General features: G+C 39.2%; 5 protein-coding genes across 5 annotated transcripts in view; 3 read left to right on the top strand and 2 right to left on the bottom strand.

Moving 5' to 3' along the window:
* Nucleotides 1–858: 858 nt before the first annotated feature.
* LOC144017340 (uncharacterized) lies at nucleotides 859–4177 on the bottom strand. Its single transcript, XM_077518787.1, has 2 exons — nucleotides 3219–4177; nucleotides 859–2746 (listed from the first exon to the last, which is right to left on the bottom strand). The coding sequence occupies exons 1-2, from the start codon at nucleotides 3340–3342 to the stop codon at nucleotides 1686–1688; spliced, it is 1185 nt and encodes a 394-aa protein (XP_077374913.1). The 5' UTR covers nucleotides 3343–4177; the 3' UTR covers nucleotides 859–1685.
* Nucleotides 4178–4296: 119 nt separating this feature from the next.
* Nucleotides 4297–7929, top strand: LOC144017337 (uncharacterized). The gene is made up of 2 exons (XM_077518785.1): nucleotides 4297–4738; nucleotides 6405–7929. The coding sequence occupies exons 1-2, from the start codon at nucleotides 4549–4551 to the stop codon at nucleotides 7439–7441; spliced, it is 1227 nt and encodes a 408-aa protein (XP_077374911.1). The 5' UTR covers nucleotides 4297–4548; the 3' UTR covers nucleotides 7442–7929.
* Nucleotides 7930–8617: 688 nt separating this feature from the next.
* On the top strand, nucleotides 8618–11423 carry LOC144017334 (uncharacterized). The gene is made up of 2 exons (XM_077518782.1): nucleotides 8618–9216; nucleotides 9375–11423. The coding sequence occupies exons 1-2, from the start codon at nucleotides 9093–9095 to the stop codon at nucleotides 10550–10552; spliced, it is 1302 nt and encodes a 433-aa protein (XP_077374908.1). The 5' UTR covers nucleotides 8618–9092; the 3' UTR covers nucleotides 10553–11423.
* Nucleotides 11424–15982: 4559 nt separating this feature from the next.
* Nucleotides 15983–19086, top strand: LOC144017339 (uncharacterized). The gene is made up of 2 exons (XM_077518786.1): nucleotides 15983–16347; nucleotides 17285–19086. The coding sequence occupies exons 1-2, from the start codon at nucleotides 16224–16226 to the stop codon at nucleotides 18373–18375; spliced, it is 1215 nt and encodes a 404-aa protein (XP_077374912.1). The 5' UTR covers nucleotides 15983–16223; the 3' UTR covers nucleotides 18376–19086.
* A 2516-nt stretch (nucleotides 19087–21602) lies between these two features.
* The window catches only part of LOC144017345 (uncharacterized), a 5085-nt gene continuing 555 nt past the window's right edge, over nucleotides 21603–26132 (bottom strand). The window contains exon 2 of the mRNA XM_077518793.1: nucleotides 21603–23167. Coding sequence (XP_077374919.1) covers nucleotides 22296–23167 — 872 coding nt within the window. The 3' untranslated portion in view covers nucleotides 21603–22295. The remainder of the gene's footprint in view (nucleotides 23168–26132) is intronic.

Below are 26132 nucleotides of genomic sequence, written 5' to 3'. Positions count from 1 at the left end.
CACTCTTATTATTCTTCACACTCCAGTCATGAATGGATTTTGAAAAGTTTAAATATGTTGTATGCAAAGCTACAAGCTTAATTCTAATATGTTTGATCTCCAGTATTTATGTTTTAAATCAGAGCTTGTCACATGCACTCAATTTGTGAGGGGCATGTCTGAGTGTGTCTGGGCCACATCAGTTATTCCACAAAAAAGTGGTTCAAGTATTAAAAACAACAACTCCAATCTTACCAGTCTTTATTAATAACAGTTCAGAACAGGAGCGATTCTCCAGAACCTGAACAATATTGATGATGTACTGTGAGAAGATGCCTCATTCATTTGATTTGCTATTTGCTGCATCCGTGAAAATCAGACTTCATGGGATTAAGACTGGGAAAATACCCCCCCCCCCCCCCCCCCCCCCCCCTAAACATTTTAAGGCATTATTTTCAAGGGTATAATAATAATAATAATAATAATAATAATAATAATAATAATAATAATAATAATAAAAGAATGCTAATATAGGCAATTATTTTAAAAATTATGTGGAAGCGTTAATATCTCACATTTATTTTTGTTTTAATTACTTGCATTATTAGTGCTGGGCCCTACCATCACGAAAGGTGCGGGTAATGGTGCCCAATTTTATTTTGTCAAGTGGTTGCACAAAATAAAATCAATTGGCTCCAGATATATAAATGAATGAATTCTATATGAACTACCGTACATGTGAATAATATTATGAATTCCGACAGTTAAAGCAGCCTCCAAACTCACACAAGTGTGACGAGAACATGCAAACTCGACAAATTGAACCTGATTTTGTGTTATTATGCCAACACAGAAGGATGATTTTGACTTCACAACACGTCAATGAAGGCACACATAGCTTTAATATGATTCACATTGTGCTTAACATGGCCTTAATACTGTGGTGCAGGACATAGCTCGAAAAATTCACATATAGCATACACAGACAACAAACATTAATTTAGTTTATTGTTAATTCCAAAGTGCCTTGTTTTCCTTTTACATATAAACATATTTTTGGTGAGCACACCTTCCTTGCCTGACTGCTTTCCTGCATTTGGTTCCTCAACCCTGCCACGTGCACAACAGTATATTATTTTACTATCTTGATAAACATCATAGTCCAAACAAATGAAAATTATTCAATTTGATCAAATTATGGATGGAGTGCGCTTTATCATTATGTTTACAAGCCAATATTTACTTGCCTAATTCAAACATACTTGCAAAGCTTAACCTTTTCAGTTTAGAATAACTTATTTGAATCTTGAGGATCCTGTACCGTACCCTGGCCAAATGCAACAGAATGTTTTTTTTCTCTTTGATCACATTTTAAATCCATCTATGTTGCTATTAGCCTCGTCATAGTTAGCACTAACCGAGTTAGTCTCTCAGGTCTGGGGCCCAAGTGTGCATTATACATACATAGCAACAGCATTTTTACAGGATTCTGAATTATTGTTGAAAAACAAAGATTTGTGTTATTTCTTTCATGATGTAAAGCCTTTAAAAGTTAATGGATTTATTTAACACCTTTCAAGGGACCTAATAATGGGTTAAGGTTATTACTGTTTACCTACTTTATTTGATTCAGGTCACAAATCCAATTTTACAGACGAGAAAATCATAAAGTTACACATGTATAGTGTATTTGAGGTCATGTAGCGTTATTTACCACTGCCCTTCTCACCAGCACACTTGTGTTTTGTAACCAGATACTTTTGAGAAAAGTTTTTATCACACACACTGCAACTGTACGGTTTCTCACCAGTATGTGTTCTCATGTGTTTAATCAAATTTGAACGCTCACTGAAACTTAAAGTGCAGACCGAGCAGGCATAGGGTTTTTCTCCAGTGTGTGTTCTTGTGTGTATGTTTAAATGAGCCTTACGGGCGAACTGTTTCTCGCAAACCAAGCAGGTAAAAGGTTTCTCACCAGTGTGTCGTCTTGCATGTATGTTTAGATGTGCCTTACGGGCAAATTCTTTACCACAAACTGAGCAGTCAAAAGGTTTCTCACCGGTGTGCGTTCTTGTGTGTGTTCTTAAATGTCCCTTTATAGAGAATCTTTTACCACAAAATAAACAGGCAAAAGGTTTCTCGCCGGTGTGTGTTCTCATGTGTTTACCTAAATTTGAACGCTCACTGAAACTTAAGGAGCAGACTGAGCAGACAAAGGCTTTCTCTCCAGTGTGTGTCCTTGTGTGCGCTATTAAATGTGCCTTCTGTGTGAATATTTTACCACAGAGTGAGCAGGAAAAAGGTTTCTCTCCGGTGTGTATTCTCACGTGTACTTTCAAGCCCCACTTTGAACCAAATGTCTTCCCACACTGCAAGCACTTCAATTGTGCGTCATCACCTTCAGAGTGCTCATCATCAGTGTCGGGAGAGTGTGACGTTACGTCAGCAGCACTATTGGATAGTGCAGCTAAGAGCCTGGCTGTTTGTAATCCTCCACAGTGGTCTGTGTCACTTTCATCATCATCGTCTTCACTCTTCACAATGACAGTCAATGGAAAGTTGTTGATATCTTCCTCCTCCTCTTCCTCTTTAATATGAGGCACTGGTTCCTCTTTTTCCTTCATGTGGGGTGGCTCTGTCTCCTCTATCGCCTCAATGAGGGGTAGTGCAAGCTCCTCTTCCTTTTGTGTGTGAGGAAGCTTCGGATTCTCCTTCTCCACGATGGAACTCCATTTGTGCAGCTCAAGAAGATCTTCTTCACTGACTTCTGCAAGACACAAGACAAACAGAAATTATTTGGTCATGTTATGCTCTGCTCAATCAAGTTTCAGGTTGTGACTTTCATGATAGAATTTTGAAACAGAAGTGCCTGTGAGGTGGCAATGTGTACTACCTCTGCTATCATTCACATTCACTCTACTACAAGTAAGTACTTCCAATGTAGCAGCCGTGGTAAACGTAGGCTTGTTTACGGTGCACATTAAGTACTGTACAGTGAATGTTCATGTGAGTGAGGACTGAGACGTGTGGTTTTGGTCATAGACTCCAGGGGGGCAAGGAAGTTGTAGAATGCTGCTGCATTCACATCTAGAAGCAATGTACCTCTTATTTTCGACACATTTAAGTATGGCCATACAGAAGAAGTTCGACTTCCCAAATGAGGATTAAGAAAAAAAAATCACAATGATTGTAGTTAGGACATAAATTGTACTTACTAAACATGATAAATCTGAACAAACCTGCATTGTTTAGCACGACTTGTGGCTTCCTGAAAACAGCATCCAGTAGTTGAGCTTGTCGCTCGTTCTCCTCTTTTGTCCAAGAGAGTTCCTCGTAATTTTCTTTCACAGGTTTTGCATACATGTTCACCGATACTTATAACTATTTACACCTCCTCTTGATCTCTTCTGGGCGGTGTGATGATCAGTTCTGCGTCTTGTTGTTCGCAGCTAGCAAGCTAAAATAAGCCAAGCTATCTCAAGAAGTTCACCAAGACAACTGTATGTGGAATTAAAGCTATTTTAAACCAGTAAAGTACTGAAGGTACCCGCTGTGTCGAAGCTTCAGTACGTTCCGTGGTAATTCAGGATAAAAAAAAATAAAAAATGGCAAGCGTATGCGGTTGCGAAAAAAGGAAAGCGGAAGTAGAAAGTGGAAATTAACCGGAAACTCCACTGGGACAAACTTTATGCCACAGTCATGGTCATGGACTATCTGTGGCCACGGTCTCAAAAATGCAGTTGTCTTTCACAACGGTTAAAATATCTGGCGTTTTTACTTCTCATGTGCCTGTATGTATATTATTCCCATATTTATTTGAGTCAACATCTGATTCAAAAATTGAACATATTAACACATTACAAAATAAGTTGAAGTTAAAATAAAAATTTGAAGAAAGCAAATCATCAATGTAAAAAATTACATGTTCAAAATAACTAGGAAGAAGAGCAATAATTGAACTAGTCCTACTCCATTCTATCATGTTAATGTACTAATAAACTATTCTTATCTAATAACATTTTATTAAAAGAAAAAAAGAAAAACAAAAGAGAAATAAATGGAACAATGAAAATCTTAGACGTTATTAACAGTTAGCCGGCAGGTTCCATCTAAAGATTCAACACCTCACCTATACATCGTCTGACTGAAAGGGGTTGTGTAGGATATGTTGTGGACCTGCAGAGGAGCTACAATACATAATTTACATTAAAAAAAAAAAAAAAAAAAAAAAAAAAGACGGCTTGTATTTCCGTGTAGTAATCGCTTTAAGCAATTACGTCATTACCAGAGCTCAAACCGTCAAAATTACGGCTCTGGGAGATCTAATTAGTAGTTTTAAAATTCTGACAGACACAGTGCTAAAGCAAGGGGCGGCCCTTGTTCTTTTTGAGTGGGTTAAGGATTTAGGATTAGAGTTTTACATCACATCAACAGTGGCTTCCGCTGAAGTCTCCCGGCACCGGAAGGTTGGGTGCGTTCATCCGGCGAATGCGGAAGTCCATTGTTGGGGAGATAAGCTCGGATGCTAAACTAAAGTGAGTGTAATGTGTTGTTGGCTATCGTGTGAAAATGTGTAAAGTTCAAATGCTGAGAGCGTTGGTGAAACAGCGATTGAATGCAGCCGTCGAAGAAATATTTGTAGTGTTTGAAAGAGCGATAGCAGAATACGAGGAGGAACTTTGTCGAACAAAGGAGGAGAACAAGCGACAACGTCAACTATTGGACGCCGTTTTCAAGCCTGAAAGTGGACTGAACAGAGGTTTGTTATCTCCTTTCTACCGTTAATTACATTTCTTACAGACGTGCATACATCGTGTGCAGAAGTATTACTGTATTGTATTATACAGTCATTCGTCGGCCTTGAGAAGTATTGTATGTTATGTACTGTCTCTACTGTACTGTATTACCAAGCTTCTGAAATGGCGTCATTCCTTCATTAACATTTTTTTCTCTTAGCTTTTTCTTCAATACTTTTTTAAAACTTCCTTCGTGGGTGAGCTGTAGCCTTTTCCAACTGAAGCATGCATGTTTTGGGACTGTGAATAAGTAACAAGCTAAAGCAAAGGAAGAAAGTGAAAACTCCAAACAGAATCAGACAAGAGCCGGGACCTCTTCAACAGTGAGGCAGACTGCTGCTTACTTCCAAAGACAAATGAGCTCTTTGCGCGAAACGACTTCATAGTTCATACCCATTGTGGATAATATGGTTTATTGGGGGCTCCAGGTGGAGGAGTGGAACCGTCACTTGTCTTCGGTGCCGGTTGGCATGGGTTCGCTTCTCCGCCCGGGAGACCATGTGTGAGTGAGTGAGTGAGTGAGTGGTATATTTAAAAAAAAAAGAAAAGAAAAAATATCGTTTATTTGGGTTTGGTGATAGACAACCATCTATAGTATTCAGCAGTCAACAACCGAGATCGAGCCGAAAAAGGATCTTTTTTTTTTTTTTTTATTCCAAAAGAATACAAACAATAATATAAACACCGATATGTTCCAGTGTGCACATGATCACCCAAATTCAACATTTTAAGCAACATGCATTTCCCAACAGTTTTTCATCTTATTTTTTTGCAACCTTTTGCAAACCCCGACAAATTCTCAAAATTCGCTACGTCCTCAAACGTTTGCAAACATTTGCCACTCACTGAGATACCAGCTTTTAAAATAAACTTTCAGCAATGTTTCATCAATTTGGAAAAAAACAATCATTTGGAGTGCATGCCATGTACATACTGCCATAACACTCTTGTAACTTCTTCCACCTACTAGGATCAGTGGTGCCCAAACTTGGTCCTCGGGGGCTGGAGTCCTGCCTGGTTTTGGATGTTTCTCTTCCCCAACACAGCTGAAAGTTCATCAGCAAACTCTGCATAAGCCTGATCATGATCCTGTTAATTATTTAGAACAGGTGCGTTGGATCCAAAACCTGCAGGACATCGGCCTTCCAGGACCGAGCTTGGACACCCATGTCCTAGATTCAAATTAGCTCCCCACCGACATCCAGATTATCGTCTCTCAGTTGAGATGTTCAGTAGTTTGCAGCAAGATGAAAAGATGATCTATTAGGCAGGTCTTTTGTGTGTTTTAGAATGAGCACAATAACAAGGACTAAGTATGATCTTCAGCGAATCGCCAATATGTTAAGAAGGGAGATGAGGTCGGAATATATTTTTGAAATAAACCCATAAAATAAAGGTAAACAATAACTGTTTTGGGGCTGGAAAGGTTTACACCTATTTCATTTAATTTGAATATCAATATTTAGTCCTCAGAAAGCAATTTGCATGTTATAGTGTATTCACAAGTGATTGATGCACTTGCCTGAAAGGTTTCAAGTTGCCTAAGTTGCCAACAAGATGATGGCAAAGGACTATTTTGTCTATATGTAGCTCTTCAGCCCATTTCAAATTGTGTCTTGTGTACTACAGATGTGAGTGAAGAAGCGAGTCATCCTGAGCGGCAAGAGTGGAGCTCTGGGCTGGAGCAGCAGGATCCAGCGCCCTCCCATATTAAAGAAGAAGAGGCAGGAGAGCAGATTCAAGGGCCGGCGCTGCCTATGCTTGGCATTGTCATAAAGAATGAGGACTGTCAAAGTGAGGAGAACAGAAGGGCGGAGCCTCAGAGCGGCAGCTCAGATCGGCGCATGAAAACGCAAAATGCTGAAGGGTCCCAAGAAGACAGCCGATTTGCTCTTCTTTCTATCAGTGATGACACAACGTCACACTCGCTGGACACTCATGATGAGCAATCTCAAGGTGATGCGAGACGTGAGCGCACCGACGACACATGCTGGAAATGCTCCCAGTGTGACAAAGCCTTCTTTAACCAGACTGATTTAAAAAAGCACATGCAATGGCACACGGGTGAGAGACGCTTCATGTGCTCAGATTGCGGTCAAACCTTCTCTAAGAAAGGACACATGATAACACACACCAGGACGCACACCGGAGAGAAACCTTTTTCATGCTCGGTCTGCAGCAAAAGTTTCAGCGTTGCGTTCGGTTTGGTTCAACACATGAGGTCGCACACCGGGGAGAAACCTTTCAGCTGCTCAGTGTGCAATAAGAGATTTGCTTACCAGATCTGCTTGATGAGACATGCCAGCACTCACACAGGAGAGAAACCGCATTCCTGCTCGATCTGCAACACAAGTTTTCGGCTTCGGTCGGCACTCATGACCCACATGAGGACGCACACCGGAGAGAAACCGTTCATCTGCTCAGTGTGCGATAAGAGATTTGCTTACAAGATCTGCTTGATGAGACATGCCAGCGTGCACACAGGAGAGAAACCGCATTCCTGCTCGGTCTGCAACACAAATTTTCGGTTTCGGTCGGCACTGGTGACCCACATGAGGACGCACACTGGAGGGAAACTTTTTTCATGCTCCGTCTGCAAGAAAAGTTTCTGTGCCAATTCAACATTGAGGAATCATATGAGGACACACACTGGTGAGAGTATTTAGCTTTGTAGTTTGTGGCATTAAAGAGTAACCAGGGCATCATTTTCAACAGTTGCTTTTGACGTTGACGCAGTGATGCTTAGTATCAAAGGTGGAGGAGCCACGGTGCAGTTATGGGGTGTCTTTGTTGCATGTGCAGTACATTTGCAATTCCACTGCATAGTATCAAAATCAAATAATCTAAGATATTTATTATTACGTCTAATGTAAGATGAGTTTAAAATGATAAAGTGATTGAGGAGCATAGTATGTGGTATATTTACAGTTGAGACAACTACTTAAGACTGGGGGGGCATCAATTACTTGTGTGCACAATTACATGCAATCTGTAGGAAACCAGTTGTTGAATCAGGTGGTGATGTGTTGCAATGAAACCAAATGATGGGTATAATGCTGTGCCATGGACTGCAATTATGTGATGTATTAACCAGTATTATTTAAAAAAAATATATATATATACATCTTAATGTAAATAAAGTTTTGGACATGCAGTATATTAGTTTTTAGTCTTCAGTGTATCATTTCATGAATTTCTGTGCGCTTATAACTGATCAGCTTATCAAGTAGTAGCAAGATAACACTTTCATGATATATTTTACATTGCATAAAATGTGGACTTTCTGGAAATAAAATGTAGGGGGTTTGAGTCTTTGATAGGTGCAAATCACACAAAAAATATTTTACAGAGAGATACTCTAATATTAAATAACAAGGCACCACAGAAATCCATGAGTAACTCACTCACCATAACACTGGATTCAGAGCTGCTCGCCGCAGAGCGGGCCATCATGCGTGAGAATCACTTGTAGCTGTAAGTCCATATTCGTTACTTTTTCTTCTTGGTCATATGCTCTTGTGTAATCTCATCACAGGGCTTTTTCTCCTTTACAAATAAACGTTCCAAATATGTATGTTTTTTTTATTATCATTATTATTATTTTTATTTATTTTTTTACTCACTTTCCCAACTTGTCGTAGATTAGCATCAGCACTACGCGACTGAGATAATTAGGATCTTCTTGACATGCGTCAAGAGTCTGTCATAAACAGAGAGACTCCGGTCACTTTTCAAAATATATTAAACGTCGGCGAATCAATGGGGTAGATGCCACGGGAGAGGCGGGACGTGATTTTGCACAACAGTTTATTTACGGTCAAGGTTGCAAACGCGCAACCAAGGGGCACAAAGTCGGAAGCACTAGTATTTTTTACGCAGCCCACAACAGCGGTGGCATAAGTTACTTAGGTGAATATCTACATTTTTGTTTTAATAAAATTTTCATTTGGAGAATTGAGTTGATAGGCTTACCTTATTGGCACGATGTACCAGTAGATGGCGGTCATGCACGTCAATGTATGCATCCCGCCATAAAACTCTACACAGAAGAAGATGACGCATGCACAGTGCAGATCTTATAGGCACCCAGATCATAGCTTGGACATGCGCTACAATTCCTCCTGAAATTCTACGGAACTAAAGCTTCGGCTCAGTACGTCCATTTCTATTTAACTGGACTAGAATATTATAAATGGAATCATCGCGTGCGGATGAACTCGTCCTGTTGCACGTTGAAGCTTTCTTGGCTAACTTAGCTTAGCTTGCGCGCACAAAGAGACAAGTGACCGACCAAGGGAGCGTGATCGTCGCGTGAAAATGTTTGCAAGAAAGACAGCAGAGTATGAGGAGGAACTTTGTGGAACTGAAGAGGACATTAAGCCACAACGTCATCTACTGGACGCGCTTTGCAAGCCGTGTCGAGTTATCTTACACAGAGCAGGTCTGTTCCCTTCTCGTTCTCACTTGGGAGTGGTTATTTTGCCGTGACCGACAACTTGCCCACCTTAATATTAATTGTCGTCGTGACTAGTCGACTAATCTTGGCAGCCCTAGACTTCACCGAGCAAAACTTGACTTTTGGTTTATTGTGTCCTGCAGACGTCAAAGAATATGATCTTGGTCCTGAGCAGCAGGAGCCCAATTGCACCCAAATTAATGACGAGGATCCAGAATTGTCCCAAATACAAGAGGAGGAGCCAGAGCCTCCTCACATTAAAGAAGAAGAGCAGGAGGATGACATCAACAATTATGCATTGGCTGGTGTTAGTGTGAAGAGGGAAGACGATGATGGAGAGCATGATGGGGGATCACAATTAGATGGCCTCATACCGCCACTTTCAGATGGTGACGACATTGTGTCACAGTCTTCTGATAATAATGATGATGATGAAGAACACTCTGAAGGTGATATGGCAAATCACACTGACAACAAATGTCTGAAATGTTCACAGTGTGACAAAACCTTTTCCAACAAGTACTCCTTGATAAGACACACAAGAACACACACTGGGGGGAAAACATATCCCTGCTCAATTTGTGGTAAATTGTTCACTCCGAAGAGACATTTAGCAACACACAGGGGGCAGAAAATGTTTTCCTGCTCAGTTTGTGGACCCAATTTCACTCGAATAAGTTATTTAACAACTCACACAAGAATACACACTGGTGAAAGACCTTTTGCTTGCTCAGTTTGTGGGAAAAAATTCACTCAAAAACGCCCTTTAACTATTCACACAAGAACACACACTGGGGAAAAACCTTTTGCCTGCTCAGTTTGTGGGAGAAGATTCACTCAAAGTGGCTCTTTAAAAGCTCACACAAGAACACACACTGGGGAAAAACCTTTTGCCTGCTCAGTTTGTGGGAGAGGATTCTCTAGAAGAGATTCTTTAGCAGCTCACACAGGAGTACACACTGGGGAAAAACCTTTTGTCTGCTCAGTTTGTGGGAAAAGATTCACTCAAAGAAGTATTTTAACAGCTCACACAAGAATACACACTGGGGAAAAACCTTTTGCCTGCTCAGTTTGTGGGAGAAGATTCACTCAAAGTGGCTCTTTAAAAGCTCACACAAGAACACACACTGGGGAAAAACATTTTGCCTGCTCAGTTTGTGGGAGAAGATTCACTCAAAGTGGCTCTTTAAAAGCTCACACAAGAACACACACTAGGGAAAAACATTGTGTCTGCTCAGTTTGTGGGAAAGGATTCACTAGAAGAGATTCTTTAATAGCTCACACAAGATTACACACTAGGGAAAAACCTTTTGCCTGCTAAGTTTCTAGGAGAAAATTCACTCAGAGGCCCTTTAACAACTCACACAAGAACACACACTGGGGAAAAACCTTTTGCCTGCTTACTTTGTGAGAAATGGTTCTCTCGAAAGTGGGATTTAAGAGCTCACTTAAAAACACACACTGGAGTAAAAACATTCTGACTTAGATTGTGATAAATGTTCTCCAGTAAGGGACAGTGAACAAGGCATACAAGATGACACACTGGGGAAAACCTTTTGAAAATGTAAATGTAAAAAGTTCACTAGAAAAGGGGGCCATTAGGAGCTCACTTAAAAACACACACACTAGAATAGTGGCTATGTAAACAGTAGATGATCGTCAGTCGTGTTGCATGTCAAAAGTTGACCAGAGATCTGCAATTGGAATTATTTTACACTGAAGAAATGATGATTGAATATACACGCATCAGAATTCCGAGGTCTGCAGGGTCAGGTCAATTAGTGGAGTCCACAGTTCAAAGCAAACATGGTGAAGCAGTATTTAGCTGTAAAGCTGCACGCAAAATGGAATAAGCTACCAACAGAATGCAGTGTAAATGTATAAACACTTTTATAATCCATGTTTAACCCCCCCAGACACACACACGCACACACACCTTTTGATTATTATTTTTTTAAGTCTCTTTAAATCAAATTTATAGTTACGTAGTCCTTTAGACATTTTTGAAACTTCCTTTCATTTCTTTACTTTTAAATGATTTCAATATTTTAATGTCTTGTGCTAATGTACGTTTTGTTTTCCTTTGCTTCTGAATGTTATGAGCAATTGTGTTTTGAAATGCTTTTGGGTGTTGTTTTTGTGTATGAAAAGTGCTGTAAAAATAAAGCTGCCTTGCCTTTCTTTACTGCCTACTAGGGTTGCTCCACGTGTAGTCTTTCACATCAGGGTTCATAAATCTCCAAACATCTGAAAGAGTATGATTGTCACATAAAAATAAAGTGGGTTTAAAGCCAAAGCAAGAAAGAGTTCTTGGTGGCAACCGATCCATTTCTTCATCCGGCGCATCATTATAGTCTCCTTCAACAACAAAAATAGATTCACTGTATATTTGGTTCAAGTCATTCAACTTCATGGAAAGATTAGTAAATAGCTCCTTTGCTTGCCCAATTCTATTTGGTCCATAAACATTGCAAATAATGAATTTCAAATTGTCCACTTTCACCACCAAAATTATCCATCGCACCTCCTTGGCAACACAAAATTCTAAAACATTAAACTTGTTAAATAAAATAGCAACACCAGCGGAGTGATTCGAGCCGTGAGAAAAAATATATGCTGTCTGCCCATTGTGAGCTCCAAAATTTTTCAGCACTGGATAAATGTTTCTTGTAAGAAAACTATATATGCATTACATCGCCTACAAAAAAAAGAAAAACAGTTTTCTACTTTATTCTATAGCACAACCCCGACATTAATCGAGCACAAACTTCGCTAAATACAAATCTTGACATAAATCAGACTGCAAACATGTCAGGAACAAAACAAAAAAAGTATCAATAGAAATAGAAAACTACTTACCAACTGCCTCAGATCCTCCTTGACCATGAGCTTCTTCTCCTTTAAAAGTCCATTGTCACGTGCCATCTTCCACAGCTTGTCACGGAATGCCCTCATAGTAAATTGAATGATGACAGGTCAAATTGCATGCACTCGCCTTGCTCCAACACGGTGAACTGCCCACGATAAACCCTAATCTTTCCTTATCTTCTGGTGCAAGTGTTGCAAGGAGTTGGCATACTTCTTTTCTAACATTCTCTGTGGCAGACTCCTTCATCCCATACAAGTGAAGGTTTCATCTCCGGCTGTAGCACTCGGCATCCTCGCTACGCCACAACAGACCCGAAAGTTGGTCTTCATTTTGTGAATCTTTATATCTTCTTCGTTCTTCCCAATACTAGCCTCAATTCCTTTCAGTTGTTCATGCATCTCAGTGATGGTTTTTGTATTATTAGACAGATTCAACTCAAGAGTAGTGAAGTCCATCCAACTCAACTACTGCCCTCAGGACATCAGCATTTGAGACGTTGTCAGGTTCCATATCCATTTTATCATTACCAGAGACAACTGCGAGCTCCTTTCCTTTAACACGCTGTTTCTTCTCCGCTGGACTGTCGAGAGGCGAATCAGGGAGTGGAGAGCACAAACCATCAAATGATTCAATTTCTTGGTCGAAAAGGGACATGCTCTTCTTCTCATTACTTCTTATGTCTCTTTTTTCCCCTGCCATCATTAGCGTAGCACGTCGTAGTAGCCTAAAAGTTGCTAGCTAATCAGTTAGCCAGTTTTCTTCCTGGATGAATTGGCACCAACAGACGTGTAGCATCGTGGGCATCGTCACTGGACTGGAATTGATGATTGATGGAAGTGCCCACCTTTTGGCGTGTGCTTCAACACTTTCAGCAAATGCTTGATAATGCAAAGCTTCACAAAAATACACTGATTGAGTAGGATTGTGTATACTCACCGCGATTGACAGAAGTAATCCTGCTTCACTCGGTGCTCATATCATATGTGACAATGACGATATGTTCCTCTCAAACTAATCTTCAAAAAATAATTGCTTATTTCTGTGTATAATATGTAACCATTATTCCAAAGAGCAGTTGAATGTAGTAAATAGTGTACAATACATATACAGTATCATTTTCCAGTATTTCCAGTATTTCCACAATGTTTGTGGAACTAGATAATTGAATCTGTAGTTTTTCCAGTAATAAAGTCACATACGAAGAAACTTTATGCCTCACAACTTTTTAAATATGTAGTAAAGGATACAATACCAGAATGAGTTAGTATCATTCATCCATGTCTGAATCCATTTTATTTTTAAAGTACCATTGAGGTAATCAAAGTCTATTGCCTTTGGGCCACCCCTCACCTATTTCTTTAACCATGTGACTTTTTTTTTTTTTTTTTCATTTAATGTGGTTTCTTCCTCCGAATAAAGTTAAAATTAGTTTGGTTTATAACCTAGATAGGTTTATTTGGAATTTTCATTATTCTAGTTACTAATGTTTAGCACAAACTATGCAAATTGTTGCCCTTTCGGTATCCATTGCAGCATGGTCATCCTGGAAGGTGGATTACCTGCAGCCCCTTCACAAGGTTTCTTTTTTTATTTTTTATTTATTTATTTATTTATTTCCTTGCCATTTTGTGGTTTAATCAGGGGATGTCGATATTTGTCAACTGTGGGCATGTAAATCCCTTTGAGACTCTTGTGTGATTAATGGCTATATAAATAAACTTGACTTGACTAAACTGGGTCAATGCATCTGGACAAACTTTCTGTTTTGGTTCTAGTCTTCTGGACAGTCGGAGTCACTCCACTACTATAGGGGGGAAAAAAGCTGTCAGTGAATGAGTGAAGGACATTTACACATACTGACCCACAACAGAAAATAGTTCATGAAAAATGAGCAGCAATGAGCACTTTAAATGCACATCCTGTTGATAACGAGAGCTTTATTTTTTTATTTGTTTTTTACTGATGGAAATATTTATTTTGAATATGCATTACATGAAAAATCCTATACTGAAACACATGAGGTCGCACACCGGGGAGAAACCTTTCAGCTGCTCAGTGTGCAATAAGAGATTTGCTTACCAGATCTGCTTGATGAGACATGCCAGCACTCACACAGGAGAGAAACCGCATTCCTGCTCGATCTGCAACACAAGTTTTCGGCTTCGGTCGGCACTCATGACCCACATGAGGACGCACACCGGAGAGAAACCGTTCATCTGCTCAGTGTGCGATAAGAGATTTGCTTACAAGATCTGCTTGATGAGACATGCCAGCGTGCACACAGGAGAGAAACCGCATTCCTGCTCGGTCTGCAACACAAATTTTCGGTTTCGGTCGGCACTGGTGACCCACATGAGGACGCACACTGGAGGGAAACTTTTTTCATGCTCCGTCTGCAAGAAAAGTTTCTGTGCCAATTCAACATTGAGGAATCATATGAGGACACACACTGGTGAGAGTATTTAGCTTTGTAGTTTGTGGCATTAAAGAGTAACCAGGGCATCATTTTCAACAGTTGCTTTTGACGTTGACGCAGTGATGCTTAGTATCAAAGGTGGAGGAGCCACGTTGCAGTTATGGGGTGTCTTTGTTGCATGTGCAGTACATTTGCAATTCCACTGCATAGTATCAAAATCAAATAATCTAAGATATTTATTATTACGTCTAATGTAAGATGAGTTTAAAATGATAAAGTGATTGAGGAGCATAGTATGTGGTATATTTACAGTTGAGACAACTACTTAAGACTGGGGCGGCATCAATTACTTGTGTGCACAATTACATGCAATCTGTAGGAAACCAGTTGTTGAATCAGGTGGTGATGGGTTGCAATGAAACCAAATGATGGGTATAATGCTGTGCCATGGACTGCAATTATGTGATGTATTAACCAGTATTATTTAAAAAAAATATATATATATACATCTTAATGTAAATAAAGTTTTGGACATGCAGTATATTAGTTTTTAGTCTTCAGTGTATCATTTCATGAATTTCTGTGCGCTTATAACTGATCAGCTTATCAAGTAGTAGCAAGATAACACTTTCATGATATATTTTACATTGCATAAAATGTGGACTTTCTGGAAATAAAATGTAGGGGGTTTGAGTCTTTGATAGGTGCAAATCACACAAAAAATATTTTACAGAGAGATACTCTAATATTAAATAACAAGGCACCACAGAAATCCATGAGTAACTCACTCACCATAACACTGGATTCAGAGCTGCTCGCCGCAGAGCGGGCCATCATGCGTGAGAATCACTTGTAGCTGTAAGTCCATATTCGTTACTTTTTCTTCTTGGTCATAGGCTCTTGTGTAATCTCATCACAGGGCTTTTTCTCCTTTACAAATAAACGTTCCAAATATGTATGTTTTTTATTATTATGATTATTATTATTTTTATTTATTTTTTTACTCACTTTCCCAACTTGTCGTAGATTAGCATCAGCACTACGTGACTGAGATAATTAGGATCTTCTTGACATGCGTCAAGAGTCTGTTATAAACAGAGAGACTCCGGTCACTTTTCAAAATATATTAAACGTCGGCGAATCAATGGGGTAGATGCCACGGGAGAGGCGGGACGTGATTTTGCACAACAGTTTATTTCCGGTCAAGGTTGCAAACGCGCAACCAAGGGGCACAAAGTCGGAAGCACTAGTATTTTTGACGCAGCCCACAACAGCGGTGGCATAAGTTGCTTAGGTGAATATCTAAATTTTTGTTTTAATTTAATTTTCATTTGGAGAATTGAGTTGATAGGCTTAACTTATTGGCACGATGTACCAGTAGATGGCGGTCATGCACGTCAATGTATGCATCCCGCCATAAAACTCTACACAGAAGAAGATGACGCATGCGCAGTGCAGATCTTATAGGCACCCAGATCATAGCTTGGACATGCGCTACAATTTCTCCTGAAATTCTACGGAACTAAAGCTTCGGCTCAGTACGTCCATTTGTATTTAACTGGACTAGAATATTATAAATTAAATCATCGCGTGCGGATGAACTCGTCCTGCTGCACGTTGAAGCTTTCTTGGTTAACTTAGCTTAGCTTGCGCGCAACTAACAAAGAGACACGGGACCGACCAAGGGAGCGTGATCGTCGCGTGAAAATGTTTGCAAGAAAGACAGCAGAGTATGAGGAGGAACTTTGTGGAACTGAAGAGGACATTAAGCCACAACGTCATCTACTGGACGCGCTTTGCAAGCCGTGTCGAGTTATCTTACACAGAGCAGGTTTGTTCCCTTCTCGTTCTCACTTGGGAGTGGTTATTTTGCCGTGACCGACAACTTGCCCACCTCGCGTTATTTTGTCGTGAATCGCGAGAGAACTACAAATTCTAAGCCACTGAATGTGTACCAGCTCGTGGCATAGTATGAAGGCGTCGTAGAATGGTTGCTTGTTGCTTGCAACAAACATCAGATCAAAGTTTCCGTCTCGTTTACATCCACAGTGTTGAAAACAAAAATCAGTCACCAATTCTACATAAAAAAAACAACAACAAACTAAACAATGAAAATAAATAATACAACATAAGGCACAAAAAAAATCAATTAAGGTCAATAACAGACAATTCACCAAGAGTTTTCAATGTATACCTACTTTTCTTGTTTCTTGTCAACTTTAAGGAATTATATGTATATATGTATACATATATATATATATATATATACATACACACACACACACACATATAATATACCAGTTACACGATATACAAATTCAATTCCACCAGAAATATATGAGGAAGGGATTTGGAAACTCTTGCTTTATGCAAATAAAGTGAGCCTCACAAACCTGTCAGCATCAGTTATACCCTCACGGCTCGAGCCATTTCTTTCCCCTTTCACGGCTCTATTCGGTGGGAGTGCGATTACAAAAAACTTTTATCAGGCCCCCGACAGGCCGTACGTTGATGGCAAAACAAGAATTAACCATCTGCTTCTCTTAATCTTCCTCCGAATGTACAAAAACCATTGCTTCTTGCCACACAAGTCTCCCATGAGACTTGCGAGGCGAGGCAGTTTTCATAGAAAAACAATACATAATGAATTCATAAATAAACGACACATCGACTGTTAATATTAATTGTCGTCGTGACTAGTCGACTAATCTTGGCAGCCCTAGACTTCACCGAGCAAAACTTGACTTTTGGTTTATTGTGTCCTGCAGACGTCAAAGAATATGATCTTGGTCCTGAGCAGCAGGAGCCCAATTGCACCCAAATTAATGACGAGGATCCAGAATTGTCCCAAATACAAGAGGAGGAGCCAGAGCCTCCTCACATTAAAGAAGAGCAGGAGGATGACATCAACAATTATGCATTGACTGGTGTCAGTGTGAAGAGGGAAGACGATGATGGAGAGCATGATGGGGGATCACAATTAGATGGCCTCATACCGCCACTTTCAGATGATGACGACATTGTGTCACAGTCTTCTGATGATGATGATGATGATGATGATGAAGAACACTCTGAAGGTGATATGGCAAATCACACTGACAACAAATGTCTGAAATGTTCACAGTGTGACAAAACCTTTTCCAACAAGTACTCCTTGATAAGACACACAAGAACACGCACTGGGGGGAAAACATATCCCTGCTCAATTTGTGGTAAATCGTTCACTCCAAAGAGACATTTAGCAACACACAGGGGGCAGAAAATGTTTTCCTGCTCAGTTTGTGGTACCAATTTTCACTCGAATAAGTTATTTAACAACTCACACAAGAATACACACAGGTGTAGACCTTTTGCTTGCTCAGTTTGTGGGAAAAAATTCACTAAAAAAGGCCGTTTAACTCTTCACACAAGAACACACACTGGGGAAAAACCTTTTGCCTGCTCAGTTTGTGGGAGAAGATTCACTCAAAACGGCTCTTTAAAAGTTCACACAAGAACACACACTGGGGAAAAACCTTTTGCCTGCTCAGTTTGTGGGATAAGATTCTCTAGAAGAGATTCTTTAGCAGCTCACACAGGAGTACACACTGGGGAAAAACCTTTTGTCTGCTCAGTTTGTGGGAAAAGATTCATTCAAAGAAGCATTTTAACAGCTCACACAAGAATACACACTGGGGAAAAACCTTTTACCTGCTCAGTTTGTGGGAGAAGATTCACTCAAAGTGGCGCTTTAAAAGCTCACACAATAACACACACTGGGGAAAAACCTTTTGCCTGCTCAGTTTGTGAGAAATGGTTCTCTAGAAAGTGGGATTTAAGATCTCACTTAAAAACACACACTGGAGTAAAAACATTCTGACTTAGATTGTGATAAATGTTCTCCAGTAAGGGACAGTGAACAAGGCATACAAGATGACACACTGGGGAAAACCTTTTGAAAATGTAAATGTAAAATGTTCACTAGAAAAGGGGGCCATTAGGAGCTCACTTAAAAACACACACACTAGAATAGTGGCTATGTAAACAGTAGATGATCGTCAGTCGTGTTGCATGTCAAAAGTTGACCAGAGATCTGCAATTGGAATTATTTTACACTGAAGAAATGATGATTGAATATACACGCATCAGAATTCCGAGGTCTGCAGGGTCAGATCAATTAGTGGAGTCCACAGTTCAAAGCAAACATGGTGAAGCAGTATTTAGCTGTAAAGCTGCACGCAAAATGGAATAAGCTACCAACAGAATGCAGTGTAAATGTATAAACACTTTTATAATCCATGTTTAACCCCCCCAGACACACACACGCACACACACCTTTTGATTATTATTTTTTTAAGTCTCTTTAAATCAAATTTATAGTTACGTAGTCCTTTAGACATTTTTGAAACTTCCTTTCATTTCTTTACTTTTAAATGATTTCAATATTTTAATGTCTTGTGCTAATGTACATTTTGTTCTCCTTTGCTTCTGAATGTTATGAGCAATTGTGTTTTGAAATGCTTTTGGGTGTTGTTTTTGTGGATGAAAAGTGCTGTAAAAATAAAGCTGCCTTGCCTTTCTTTACTGCCTACTAGGGTTGCTCCACGTGTAGTCTTTCACATCAGGGTTCATAAATCTCCAAACATCTGAAAGAGTATGATTGTCACATAAAAATAAAGTGGGTTTAAAGCCAAAGCAAGAAAGAGTTCTTGGTGGCAACCGATCCATTTCTTCATCCGGCGCATCATTATAGTCTCCTTCAACAACAAAAATAGATTCACTGTATATTTGGTTCAAGTCATTCAACTTCATGGAAAGATTAGTAAATAGCTCCTTTGCTTGCCCAATTCTATTTGGTCCATAAACATTGCAAATAATGAATTTCAAATTGTCCACTTTCACCACCAAAATTATCCATCGCACCTCCTTGGCAACACAAAATTCTAAAACATTAAACTTGTTAAATAAAATAGCAACACCAGCGGAGTGATTCGAGCCGTGAGAAAAAATATATGCTGTCTGCCCATTGTGAGCTCCAAAATTTTTCAGCACTGGATAAATGTTTCTTGTAAGAAAACTATATATGCATTACATCGCCTACAAAAAAAAGAAAAACAGTTTTCTACTTTATTCTATAGCACAACCCCAACATTAATCGAGCACAAACTTCGCTAAATACAAATCTTGACATAAATCAGACTGCAAACATGTCAGGAACAAAACAAAAAAAGTATCAATAGAAATAGAAAACTACTTACCAACTGCCTCAGATCCTCCTTGACCATGAGCTTCTTCTCCTTTAAAAGTCCATTGTCACGTGCCATCTTCCACAGCTTGTCACGGAATGCCCTCATAGTAAATTGAATGATGACAGGTCAAATTGCATGCACTCGCCTTGCTCCAACACGGTGAACTGCCCACGATAAACCCTAATCTTTCCTTATCTTCTGGTGCAAGTGTTGCAAGGAGTTGGCATACTTCTTTTCTAACATTCTCTGTGGCAGACTCCTTCATCCCATACAAGTGAAGGTTTCATCTCCGGCTGTAGCGCTCGGCATCCTCGCTACGCCACAACAGACCCGAAAGTTGGTCTTCATTTTGTGAATCTTTATATCTTCTTCGTTCTTCCCAATACTAGCCTCAATTCCTTTCAGTTGTTCATGCATCTCAGTGATGGTTTTTGTATTATTAGACAGATTCAACTCAAGAGTAGTGAAGTCCATCCAACTCAACTACTGCCCTCAGGAGTCAGGACATCAGCATTTGAGACGTTGTCAGGTTCCATATCCATTTTATCATTACCAGAGACAACTGCGAGCTCCTTTCCTTTAACACGCTGTTTCTTCTCCGCTGGACTGTCGAGAGGCGAATCAGGGAGTGGAAAGCACAAACCATCAAATGATTCAATTTCTTGGTCGAAGAGGGACATGCTCTTCTTCTCATTACTTCTTATGTCTCTTTTTTCCCCTGCCATCATTAGCGTAGCACGTCGTAGTAGCCTAAAAGTTGCTAGCTAATCAGTTAGCCAGTTTTCTTCCTGGATGAATTCGCACCAACAGACATGTAGCATCGTGGGCATCGTCACTGGACTGGAATTGATGATTGATGGAAGTGCCCACCTTTTGGCGTGTGCTTCAACACTTTCAGCAAATGCTTGATAATGCAAAGCTTCACAAAAATACACTGATTGAGTAGGATTGTGTATACTCGCCGCGATTGACAGAAGTAATCCTGCTTCACTCGGTGCTCATATCATATGTGACAATGACGATATGTTCCTCTCAAACTAATCTTCAAAAAATAATTGCTTATTTCTGTGTGTAATATGTAACCATTATTCCAAAGAGCAGTTGAATGTAGTAAATAGTGTACAATACATATACAGTATCATTTTCCAGTATTTCCAGTATTTCCACAATGTTTGTGGAACTAGATAATTGAATCTAGTTTTTCCAGTAATAAAGTCACAAACGAAGAAACTTTATGCCTCACAACTTTTTAAATATGTAGTAAAGGATACAATACCAGAATGAGTTAGTATCATTCATCCATGTCTGAATCCATTTTATTTTTAAAGTACCATTGAGGTAATCAAAGTCTATTGCCTTTGGGCCACCCCTCACCTATTTCTTTAACCATGTGACTTTTTTTTTTTTTTTTTTTCATTTAATGTGGTTTCTTCCTCCGAATAAAGTTAAAATTAGGTTGGTTTATAACCTAGATAGGTTTATTTGGAATTTGCATTATTCTAGTTACTAATGTTTAGCACAAACTATGTAAATTGTTGCCCTTTCGGTATCCATTGCAGCATGGTCATCCTGGAAGGTGGATTACCTGCAGCCCCTTCACAAGGTTTATTTATTTATTTTTTATTTATTTATTTATTTATTTCCTTGCCATTTTGTGGTTTAATCAGGGGATGTCGATATTTGTCAACTGTGGGCATGTAAAGCCCTTTGAGACTCTTGTGTGATTAATGGCTATATAAATAAACTTGACTTGACTAAACTGGGTCAATGCATCTGGACAAACTTTCTGTTTTGGTTCTAGTCTTCTGGACAGTCGGAGTCACTCCACTACTATAGGGGGGAAAAAGCTGTCAGTGAATGAGTGAAGGACATTTACACATACTGACCCACAACAGAAAATAGTTCATGAAAAATGAGCAGCAATGAGCACTTTAAATGCACATCCTGTTGATAACGAGAGCTTTATTTTTTTATTTGTTTTTTACTGATGGAAATATTTATTTTGAATATGCATTACATGAAAAATCCTATACTGAAACACATGAAGTACTGCCCGGCTAAAAAGAAGTAGCAAGAACTTAAAACTTGTGGCAGACCAGATGTGGCCACAAAGTCTGCACGGTCATCAAAAAACAAAAAAATAAAAAAATCAGATTTGACATTTACATTGTAGAACTATTTACAGAAGAGGATTAGGGCTAGTGAAGAGAGAGAAAAAAAGTTTTGTAGCATTCTCACTTTAAAGTCAGAATTAACTATTAACTCATTCACTGCCAGTCCAGGAAAAAAATAAATAAATCTTTTACGTCTAAAACCGTCTATGGCAGTGAATGTGTTAATGTAGTCAACATAGCATGTTAACCTCAACTAACTCTACTGCCCATGTCACTGTGACATCAGATTTTATTTTATTTTTTGTAATGTTAAGTCCATTTGTGCAGTGTAAAAATGACATGAAAAATGCAGTATTAAATGTCCATATAACCCAGTGTGTAAATACCTATTAATAATTAAACACCTGCTAGATTACACTTTAGCTAATACACTTTAGCTAATACACTTTAGCATGTTTTTTCATGTGCTGAACCAAACCTGAACGAACTCGAAAACCTGCTTGGCAGATTGAACAGGAATAAGGTTTCTCTCCCGTGTGCATTCTTGTGTGTGATGCAAAATTCCCCTTTAGTGAAAAACCTTTCCCGCAGAATAAGCATGAAAAAGGTTTCTCCCCAGTATGCGTTCTCATATGTCGCACCAATGTCGAACTATCATTAAAACTGGCACTACAGACCGAGCAAGAATGCGGTTTTTCTCCAGTGTGTGTTCTTGAGTGTGTAATAAAATTTCCCTTTTGGGTGAATCCTTTCCCACAAACTGAGCACATGAATTGTTTCTCCCCAGTGTGTGTTTTTTTGTGTTGAATCAGAGCGGAACCATCGCTAAAACGTTTGTCGCAGTCTGAGCAGGGAAAGGGTTTCTCTCCAGTGTGTATACGCATGTGTGTTCTCAAGTTTCCCTTTTGAGAGAATTTTTTAGCACATAGTGAGCATGCAAAAGGTTTCTCTCCCGTGTGCGTCATCATGTGTCTTTTCAGAATTTTCTTGTTGCCATAAGTTTTAAAACACTGAGAACATTTCAAGTGTTTGTTGTTTGTGTGACATTTCAAATGTTCATCATCAGTGTCAGGTGAGTGTGACATTATGTCTTGGTGATTTGATAGCGGAGGTAAGAGGCCGTCTACTTGGTTTCCATCACCTTCTTCTTTTTCATCACCTTCATCTTCACTCTTCACAATGACACGATTAAATGGCAGCTCAGTGGTATCAGCCTCCTCCTCTTTAACATGGCGAGACTCCTTTTCCTGAGTCTCCACCCTGGAGCTCCACTTCTGCTGCTCTGTGTGAAGATCTTCTTCATGAACATCTGCAGCCACAAGAAGACAAATATGTATATCAGATATATCAGATATGTGCAAAGTCTAAAAATAAATATTTCACAACTGTCAAAATGTAGTAATGTAATTTAAATTAGTGTGTATTTCCATGTAACACATTGAAGACAGTCAGGATTAGGGGTGTTAAAAAAAAAATCGATTCGGCGATATATCGCGATACTACATCGCGCGATTCTCGAATCGATTCAATAATCGGCAGAATCGATTTTTTTTTTTTTTTTTTTTTTTTTTTTAGGATTCACACCTTGAGCATGGAAGAATGTTATATGAACGGAACATTAAGCCTTAATATTTTATTTTAATGCTGTTTAAACATGAAACAGATTACAACCTCTATAAGACTGAAATTTCGGATAAATAAATAATACATTTTCATATAAATCTTACACTCTACAAGCTTACTGATTAGTATTTTCTAAATTTGACTGAAAAAAATCGCAAGAATCGACTTATAAATTCGTATCGGGATTAATCGGTATCGAATCGAATCGTGACCTGTGAATCGTGATACGAATCGAATCGTCAGGTACTAGGCAATTCACACCCCTAGTCAGGATCAAAATATGCCCCTTCAAAATGTTGAAAAGATGAAAATAAAGTCAAGAGGCCAACAGGAATGTTGAAGGAGCTGCAGAAATTTCAAGCAAGTCTGTTTAGGATGTGAACAACAATCTGCCCATCATCTTCAAAAGTCTGAACCAGGGGGTGGAGTGGCAAGATGGACACCAAAGAAAAACATTTTGTAACAATACACTCACAATAGGACATATATTGTTCCTAATATGTGAAAAATGATTCATATTAATCAAGTTAAATCATAACTTTTCATATTCTATTCTTTTTGCTCTGTGTGTGTGCACTACGAAATGTTTTATGTCATACTATGTCTGTCCATTGTGTTGCTTGAACTCGAGCTTCTGCCTGAGTTTGTTGGTGCGCTCAATTTGCTTAACCATGTGTCCAGTACGTAGTCACAACTTTAGTATTCTCTGGCCTTGAAATATATGTGATGCACTATAAAGGGAAAAAATGGGGAGTAGGGGGGTGGCTGCAAGTCAACGCAATTAAGCAGTTACATGCATTTAAAGTTCATGAAAATATTTTAGGGTGACAAAGCAAATAATGTATTTAACTTATCTACCTATTGCATATATTACACTTTTTTTAATTAATAGAAAATTGTGTCTTATTGAGACATTTTAAATTATTTACAATTTAAAGCAGCTATATGGAAGATTTAAAATTTCAAATCGCTACTGCCACCTGTGGCCGAAAACAAACTGCACGCTCGTACACGCTGCGCGCACTCGTATGTGCACGACCTCATTACTGAAGACTGGGCTCTTCATATCCAATTAAACTATGTTTTCAGAGGTAAGAAGTTTTATAATGTTATACAAAGCTGGCCACTTCACGGAATGAGACTCTCGATCCTCACTAAACAATCGATGTCCACGGGACGTGCAGATCATATTGCTTTAGTCGGTCGAAGTCCAGTCCTGTGCTGTACTCCAAAACGATGTGCAAATAACGTCAATTAATTGGACCTCATTCCGATGTTAATATGCAGTTACATATTGTAGTCACCCCGCTCGACGGACGCCAACCTGATTCTAGTCATTATTAGTGTATGTCGCCCCCAGGCTAGCGTCATTGTGCATTAGCCGAAAGGTGGGCTGTCAGTTATGGAAATTGACGATTGTGAAAAACATATAGACCCATTCACTACTTAGTGTGATACGGTGTACGGCCGTGAATGTTATCGCCATTCAGTAATACCGTTCACATTTCGTTAGCATAATGTAGCTACAATAGGCTGTTTTCACGGAGGAAAATAAGGCAACATTTAGCCTGATTGAAACGCCGCGGAATGGAACGTCTGTTCTTCATAAAGTCATTCTGTTCTATTATATTCAACTTTGCCGCCCCTTTCACGCTAAATGTTGCCGTCCACCTCACTTTCACCCCAATAGTTACGACCGAGAAGTGATCGATCTTGAGGTTACTGCTATTTGAAAACAACACATTTTTTTTCTAAATGTCAAGATACTCGCTTCTTACCTATTGGAGTAGAAAGAAAGCCAGCTGTGAATCACTTTTCTAATCCAAGTCCGATCTCAACTCTCTCCATCGCTGAAATGTCAAACCAATGTTCACTCTCGTTCTTGCCCGGCGTTGGTCACTATCAAGTTTAGATTTTTTTTTTTCGTGGCACTTGACATTGTTTTCATTTTTTTTAAGCAGCCTTCCGCGGAGTAACAGCGGGTGTCTGGGGCAGCGAAAATCTGTACTAGTTCCGTCTTCGTGACTACAGCAAACAACTGACGAGACCGCGCATGACGTCACATCCCGCAGACAGAGGGCGGGAAATTCGAAGGATTCGGACCGGACGCTTCCTAAATAATATTGGCCAGAGGCTTGTAGGAGTACCCATTGTGAACAGCTAAGATGTTGATCTACTAATTAGAATATGTTTCAGTCATAAATGGTCAAATAAAAAGGCTATTGTTAAGATACTTTTGGGGGAAATCCTCCATATAGTAGCTTTAAAATGAAAAATTAGTGCTAATATATACAGTATAAATTACGTTTAAAGTAAATATAATCTGTGTGTCATACTCATAACATTCGACTTTTGACATATTTTTATATTAAATTTTTCTCTGAAATTATTGATGAGGGCAGTGTTTAACCTAATAATCTTACTAGAATAAAACGCACGCACACATACACACACGCCACTACCACTAGTCTTTGACAAGTTTGGACACCCCTGGTTTGTGATTTAAAAGTAAGATTTCAAGACAGGATGAGGGTTTCAACGATTTAAGGTTTCAAAATCAGGTTCCAAGCCATGGTTAGGCTTTCAAAGTGGGGTTTGCAGCCTGGGTTTGAGTTTCAAGTTGGGATTTCTAGGCTGGGTTATGGTTTGTA

The sequence above is a fragment of the Festucalex cinctus genome, chromosome 4 (genome assembly GCF_051991245.1).
Source record: "Festucalex cinctus isolate MCC-2025b chromosome 4, RoL_Fcin_1.0, whole genome shotgun sequence".
Classification (NCBI taxonomy): domain Eukaryota; kingdom Metazoa; phylum Chordata; class Actinopteri; order Syngnathiformes; family Syngnathidae; genus Festucalex; species Festucalex cinctus.
This window is presented reverse-complemented; position numbering and strand designations above follow the sequence as displayed.

What these genes read in the sequence shown, in the direction of transcription:
- LOC144017340 (XM_077518787.1), bottom strand. Translation starts at nt 3,342, where the DNA reads ATGTATGCAAAACCTGTGAAAGAAAATTACGAGGAACTCTCTTGGACA. An exon ending in AGTCGTGCTAAACAATGCAG is followed by an intron (nt 2,747 to 3,218) that starts GTTTGTTCAGAT and finishes TGTGTCTTGCAG; the next exon opens with AAGTCAGTGAAGAAGATCTT.
- LOC144017339 (XM_077518786.1), top strand. Translation starts at nt 16,224, where the DNA reads ATGTTTGCAAGAAAGACAGCAGAGTATGAGGAGGAACTTTGTGGAACT. An exon ending in AGTTATCTTACACAGAGCAG is followed by an intron (nt 16,348 to 17,284) that starts GTTTGTTCCCTT and finishes TGTGTCCTGCAG; the next exon opens with ACGTCAAAGAATATGATCTT.
- LOC144017334 (XM_077518782.1), top strand. Translation starts at nt 9,093, where the DNA reads ATGTTTGCAAGAAAGACAGCAGAGTATGAGGAGGAACTTTGTGGAACT. An exon ending in AGTTATCTTACACAGAGCAG is followed by an intron (nt 9,217 to 9,374) that starts GTCTGTTCCCTT and finishes TGTGTCCTGCAG; the next exon opens with ACGTCAAAGAATATGATCTT.
- LOC144017337 (XM_077518785.1), top strand. Translation starts at nt 4,549, where the DNA reads ATGTGTAAAGTTCAAATGCTGAGAGCGTTGGTGAAACAGCGATTGAAT. An exon ending in TGAAAGTGGACTGAACAGAG is followed by an intron (nt 4,739 to 6,404) that starts GTTTGTTATCTC and finishes TGTGTACTACAG; the next exon opens with ATGTGAGTGAAGAAGCGAGT.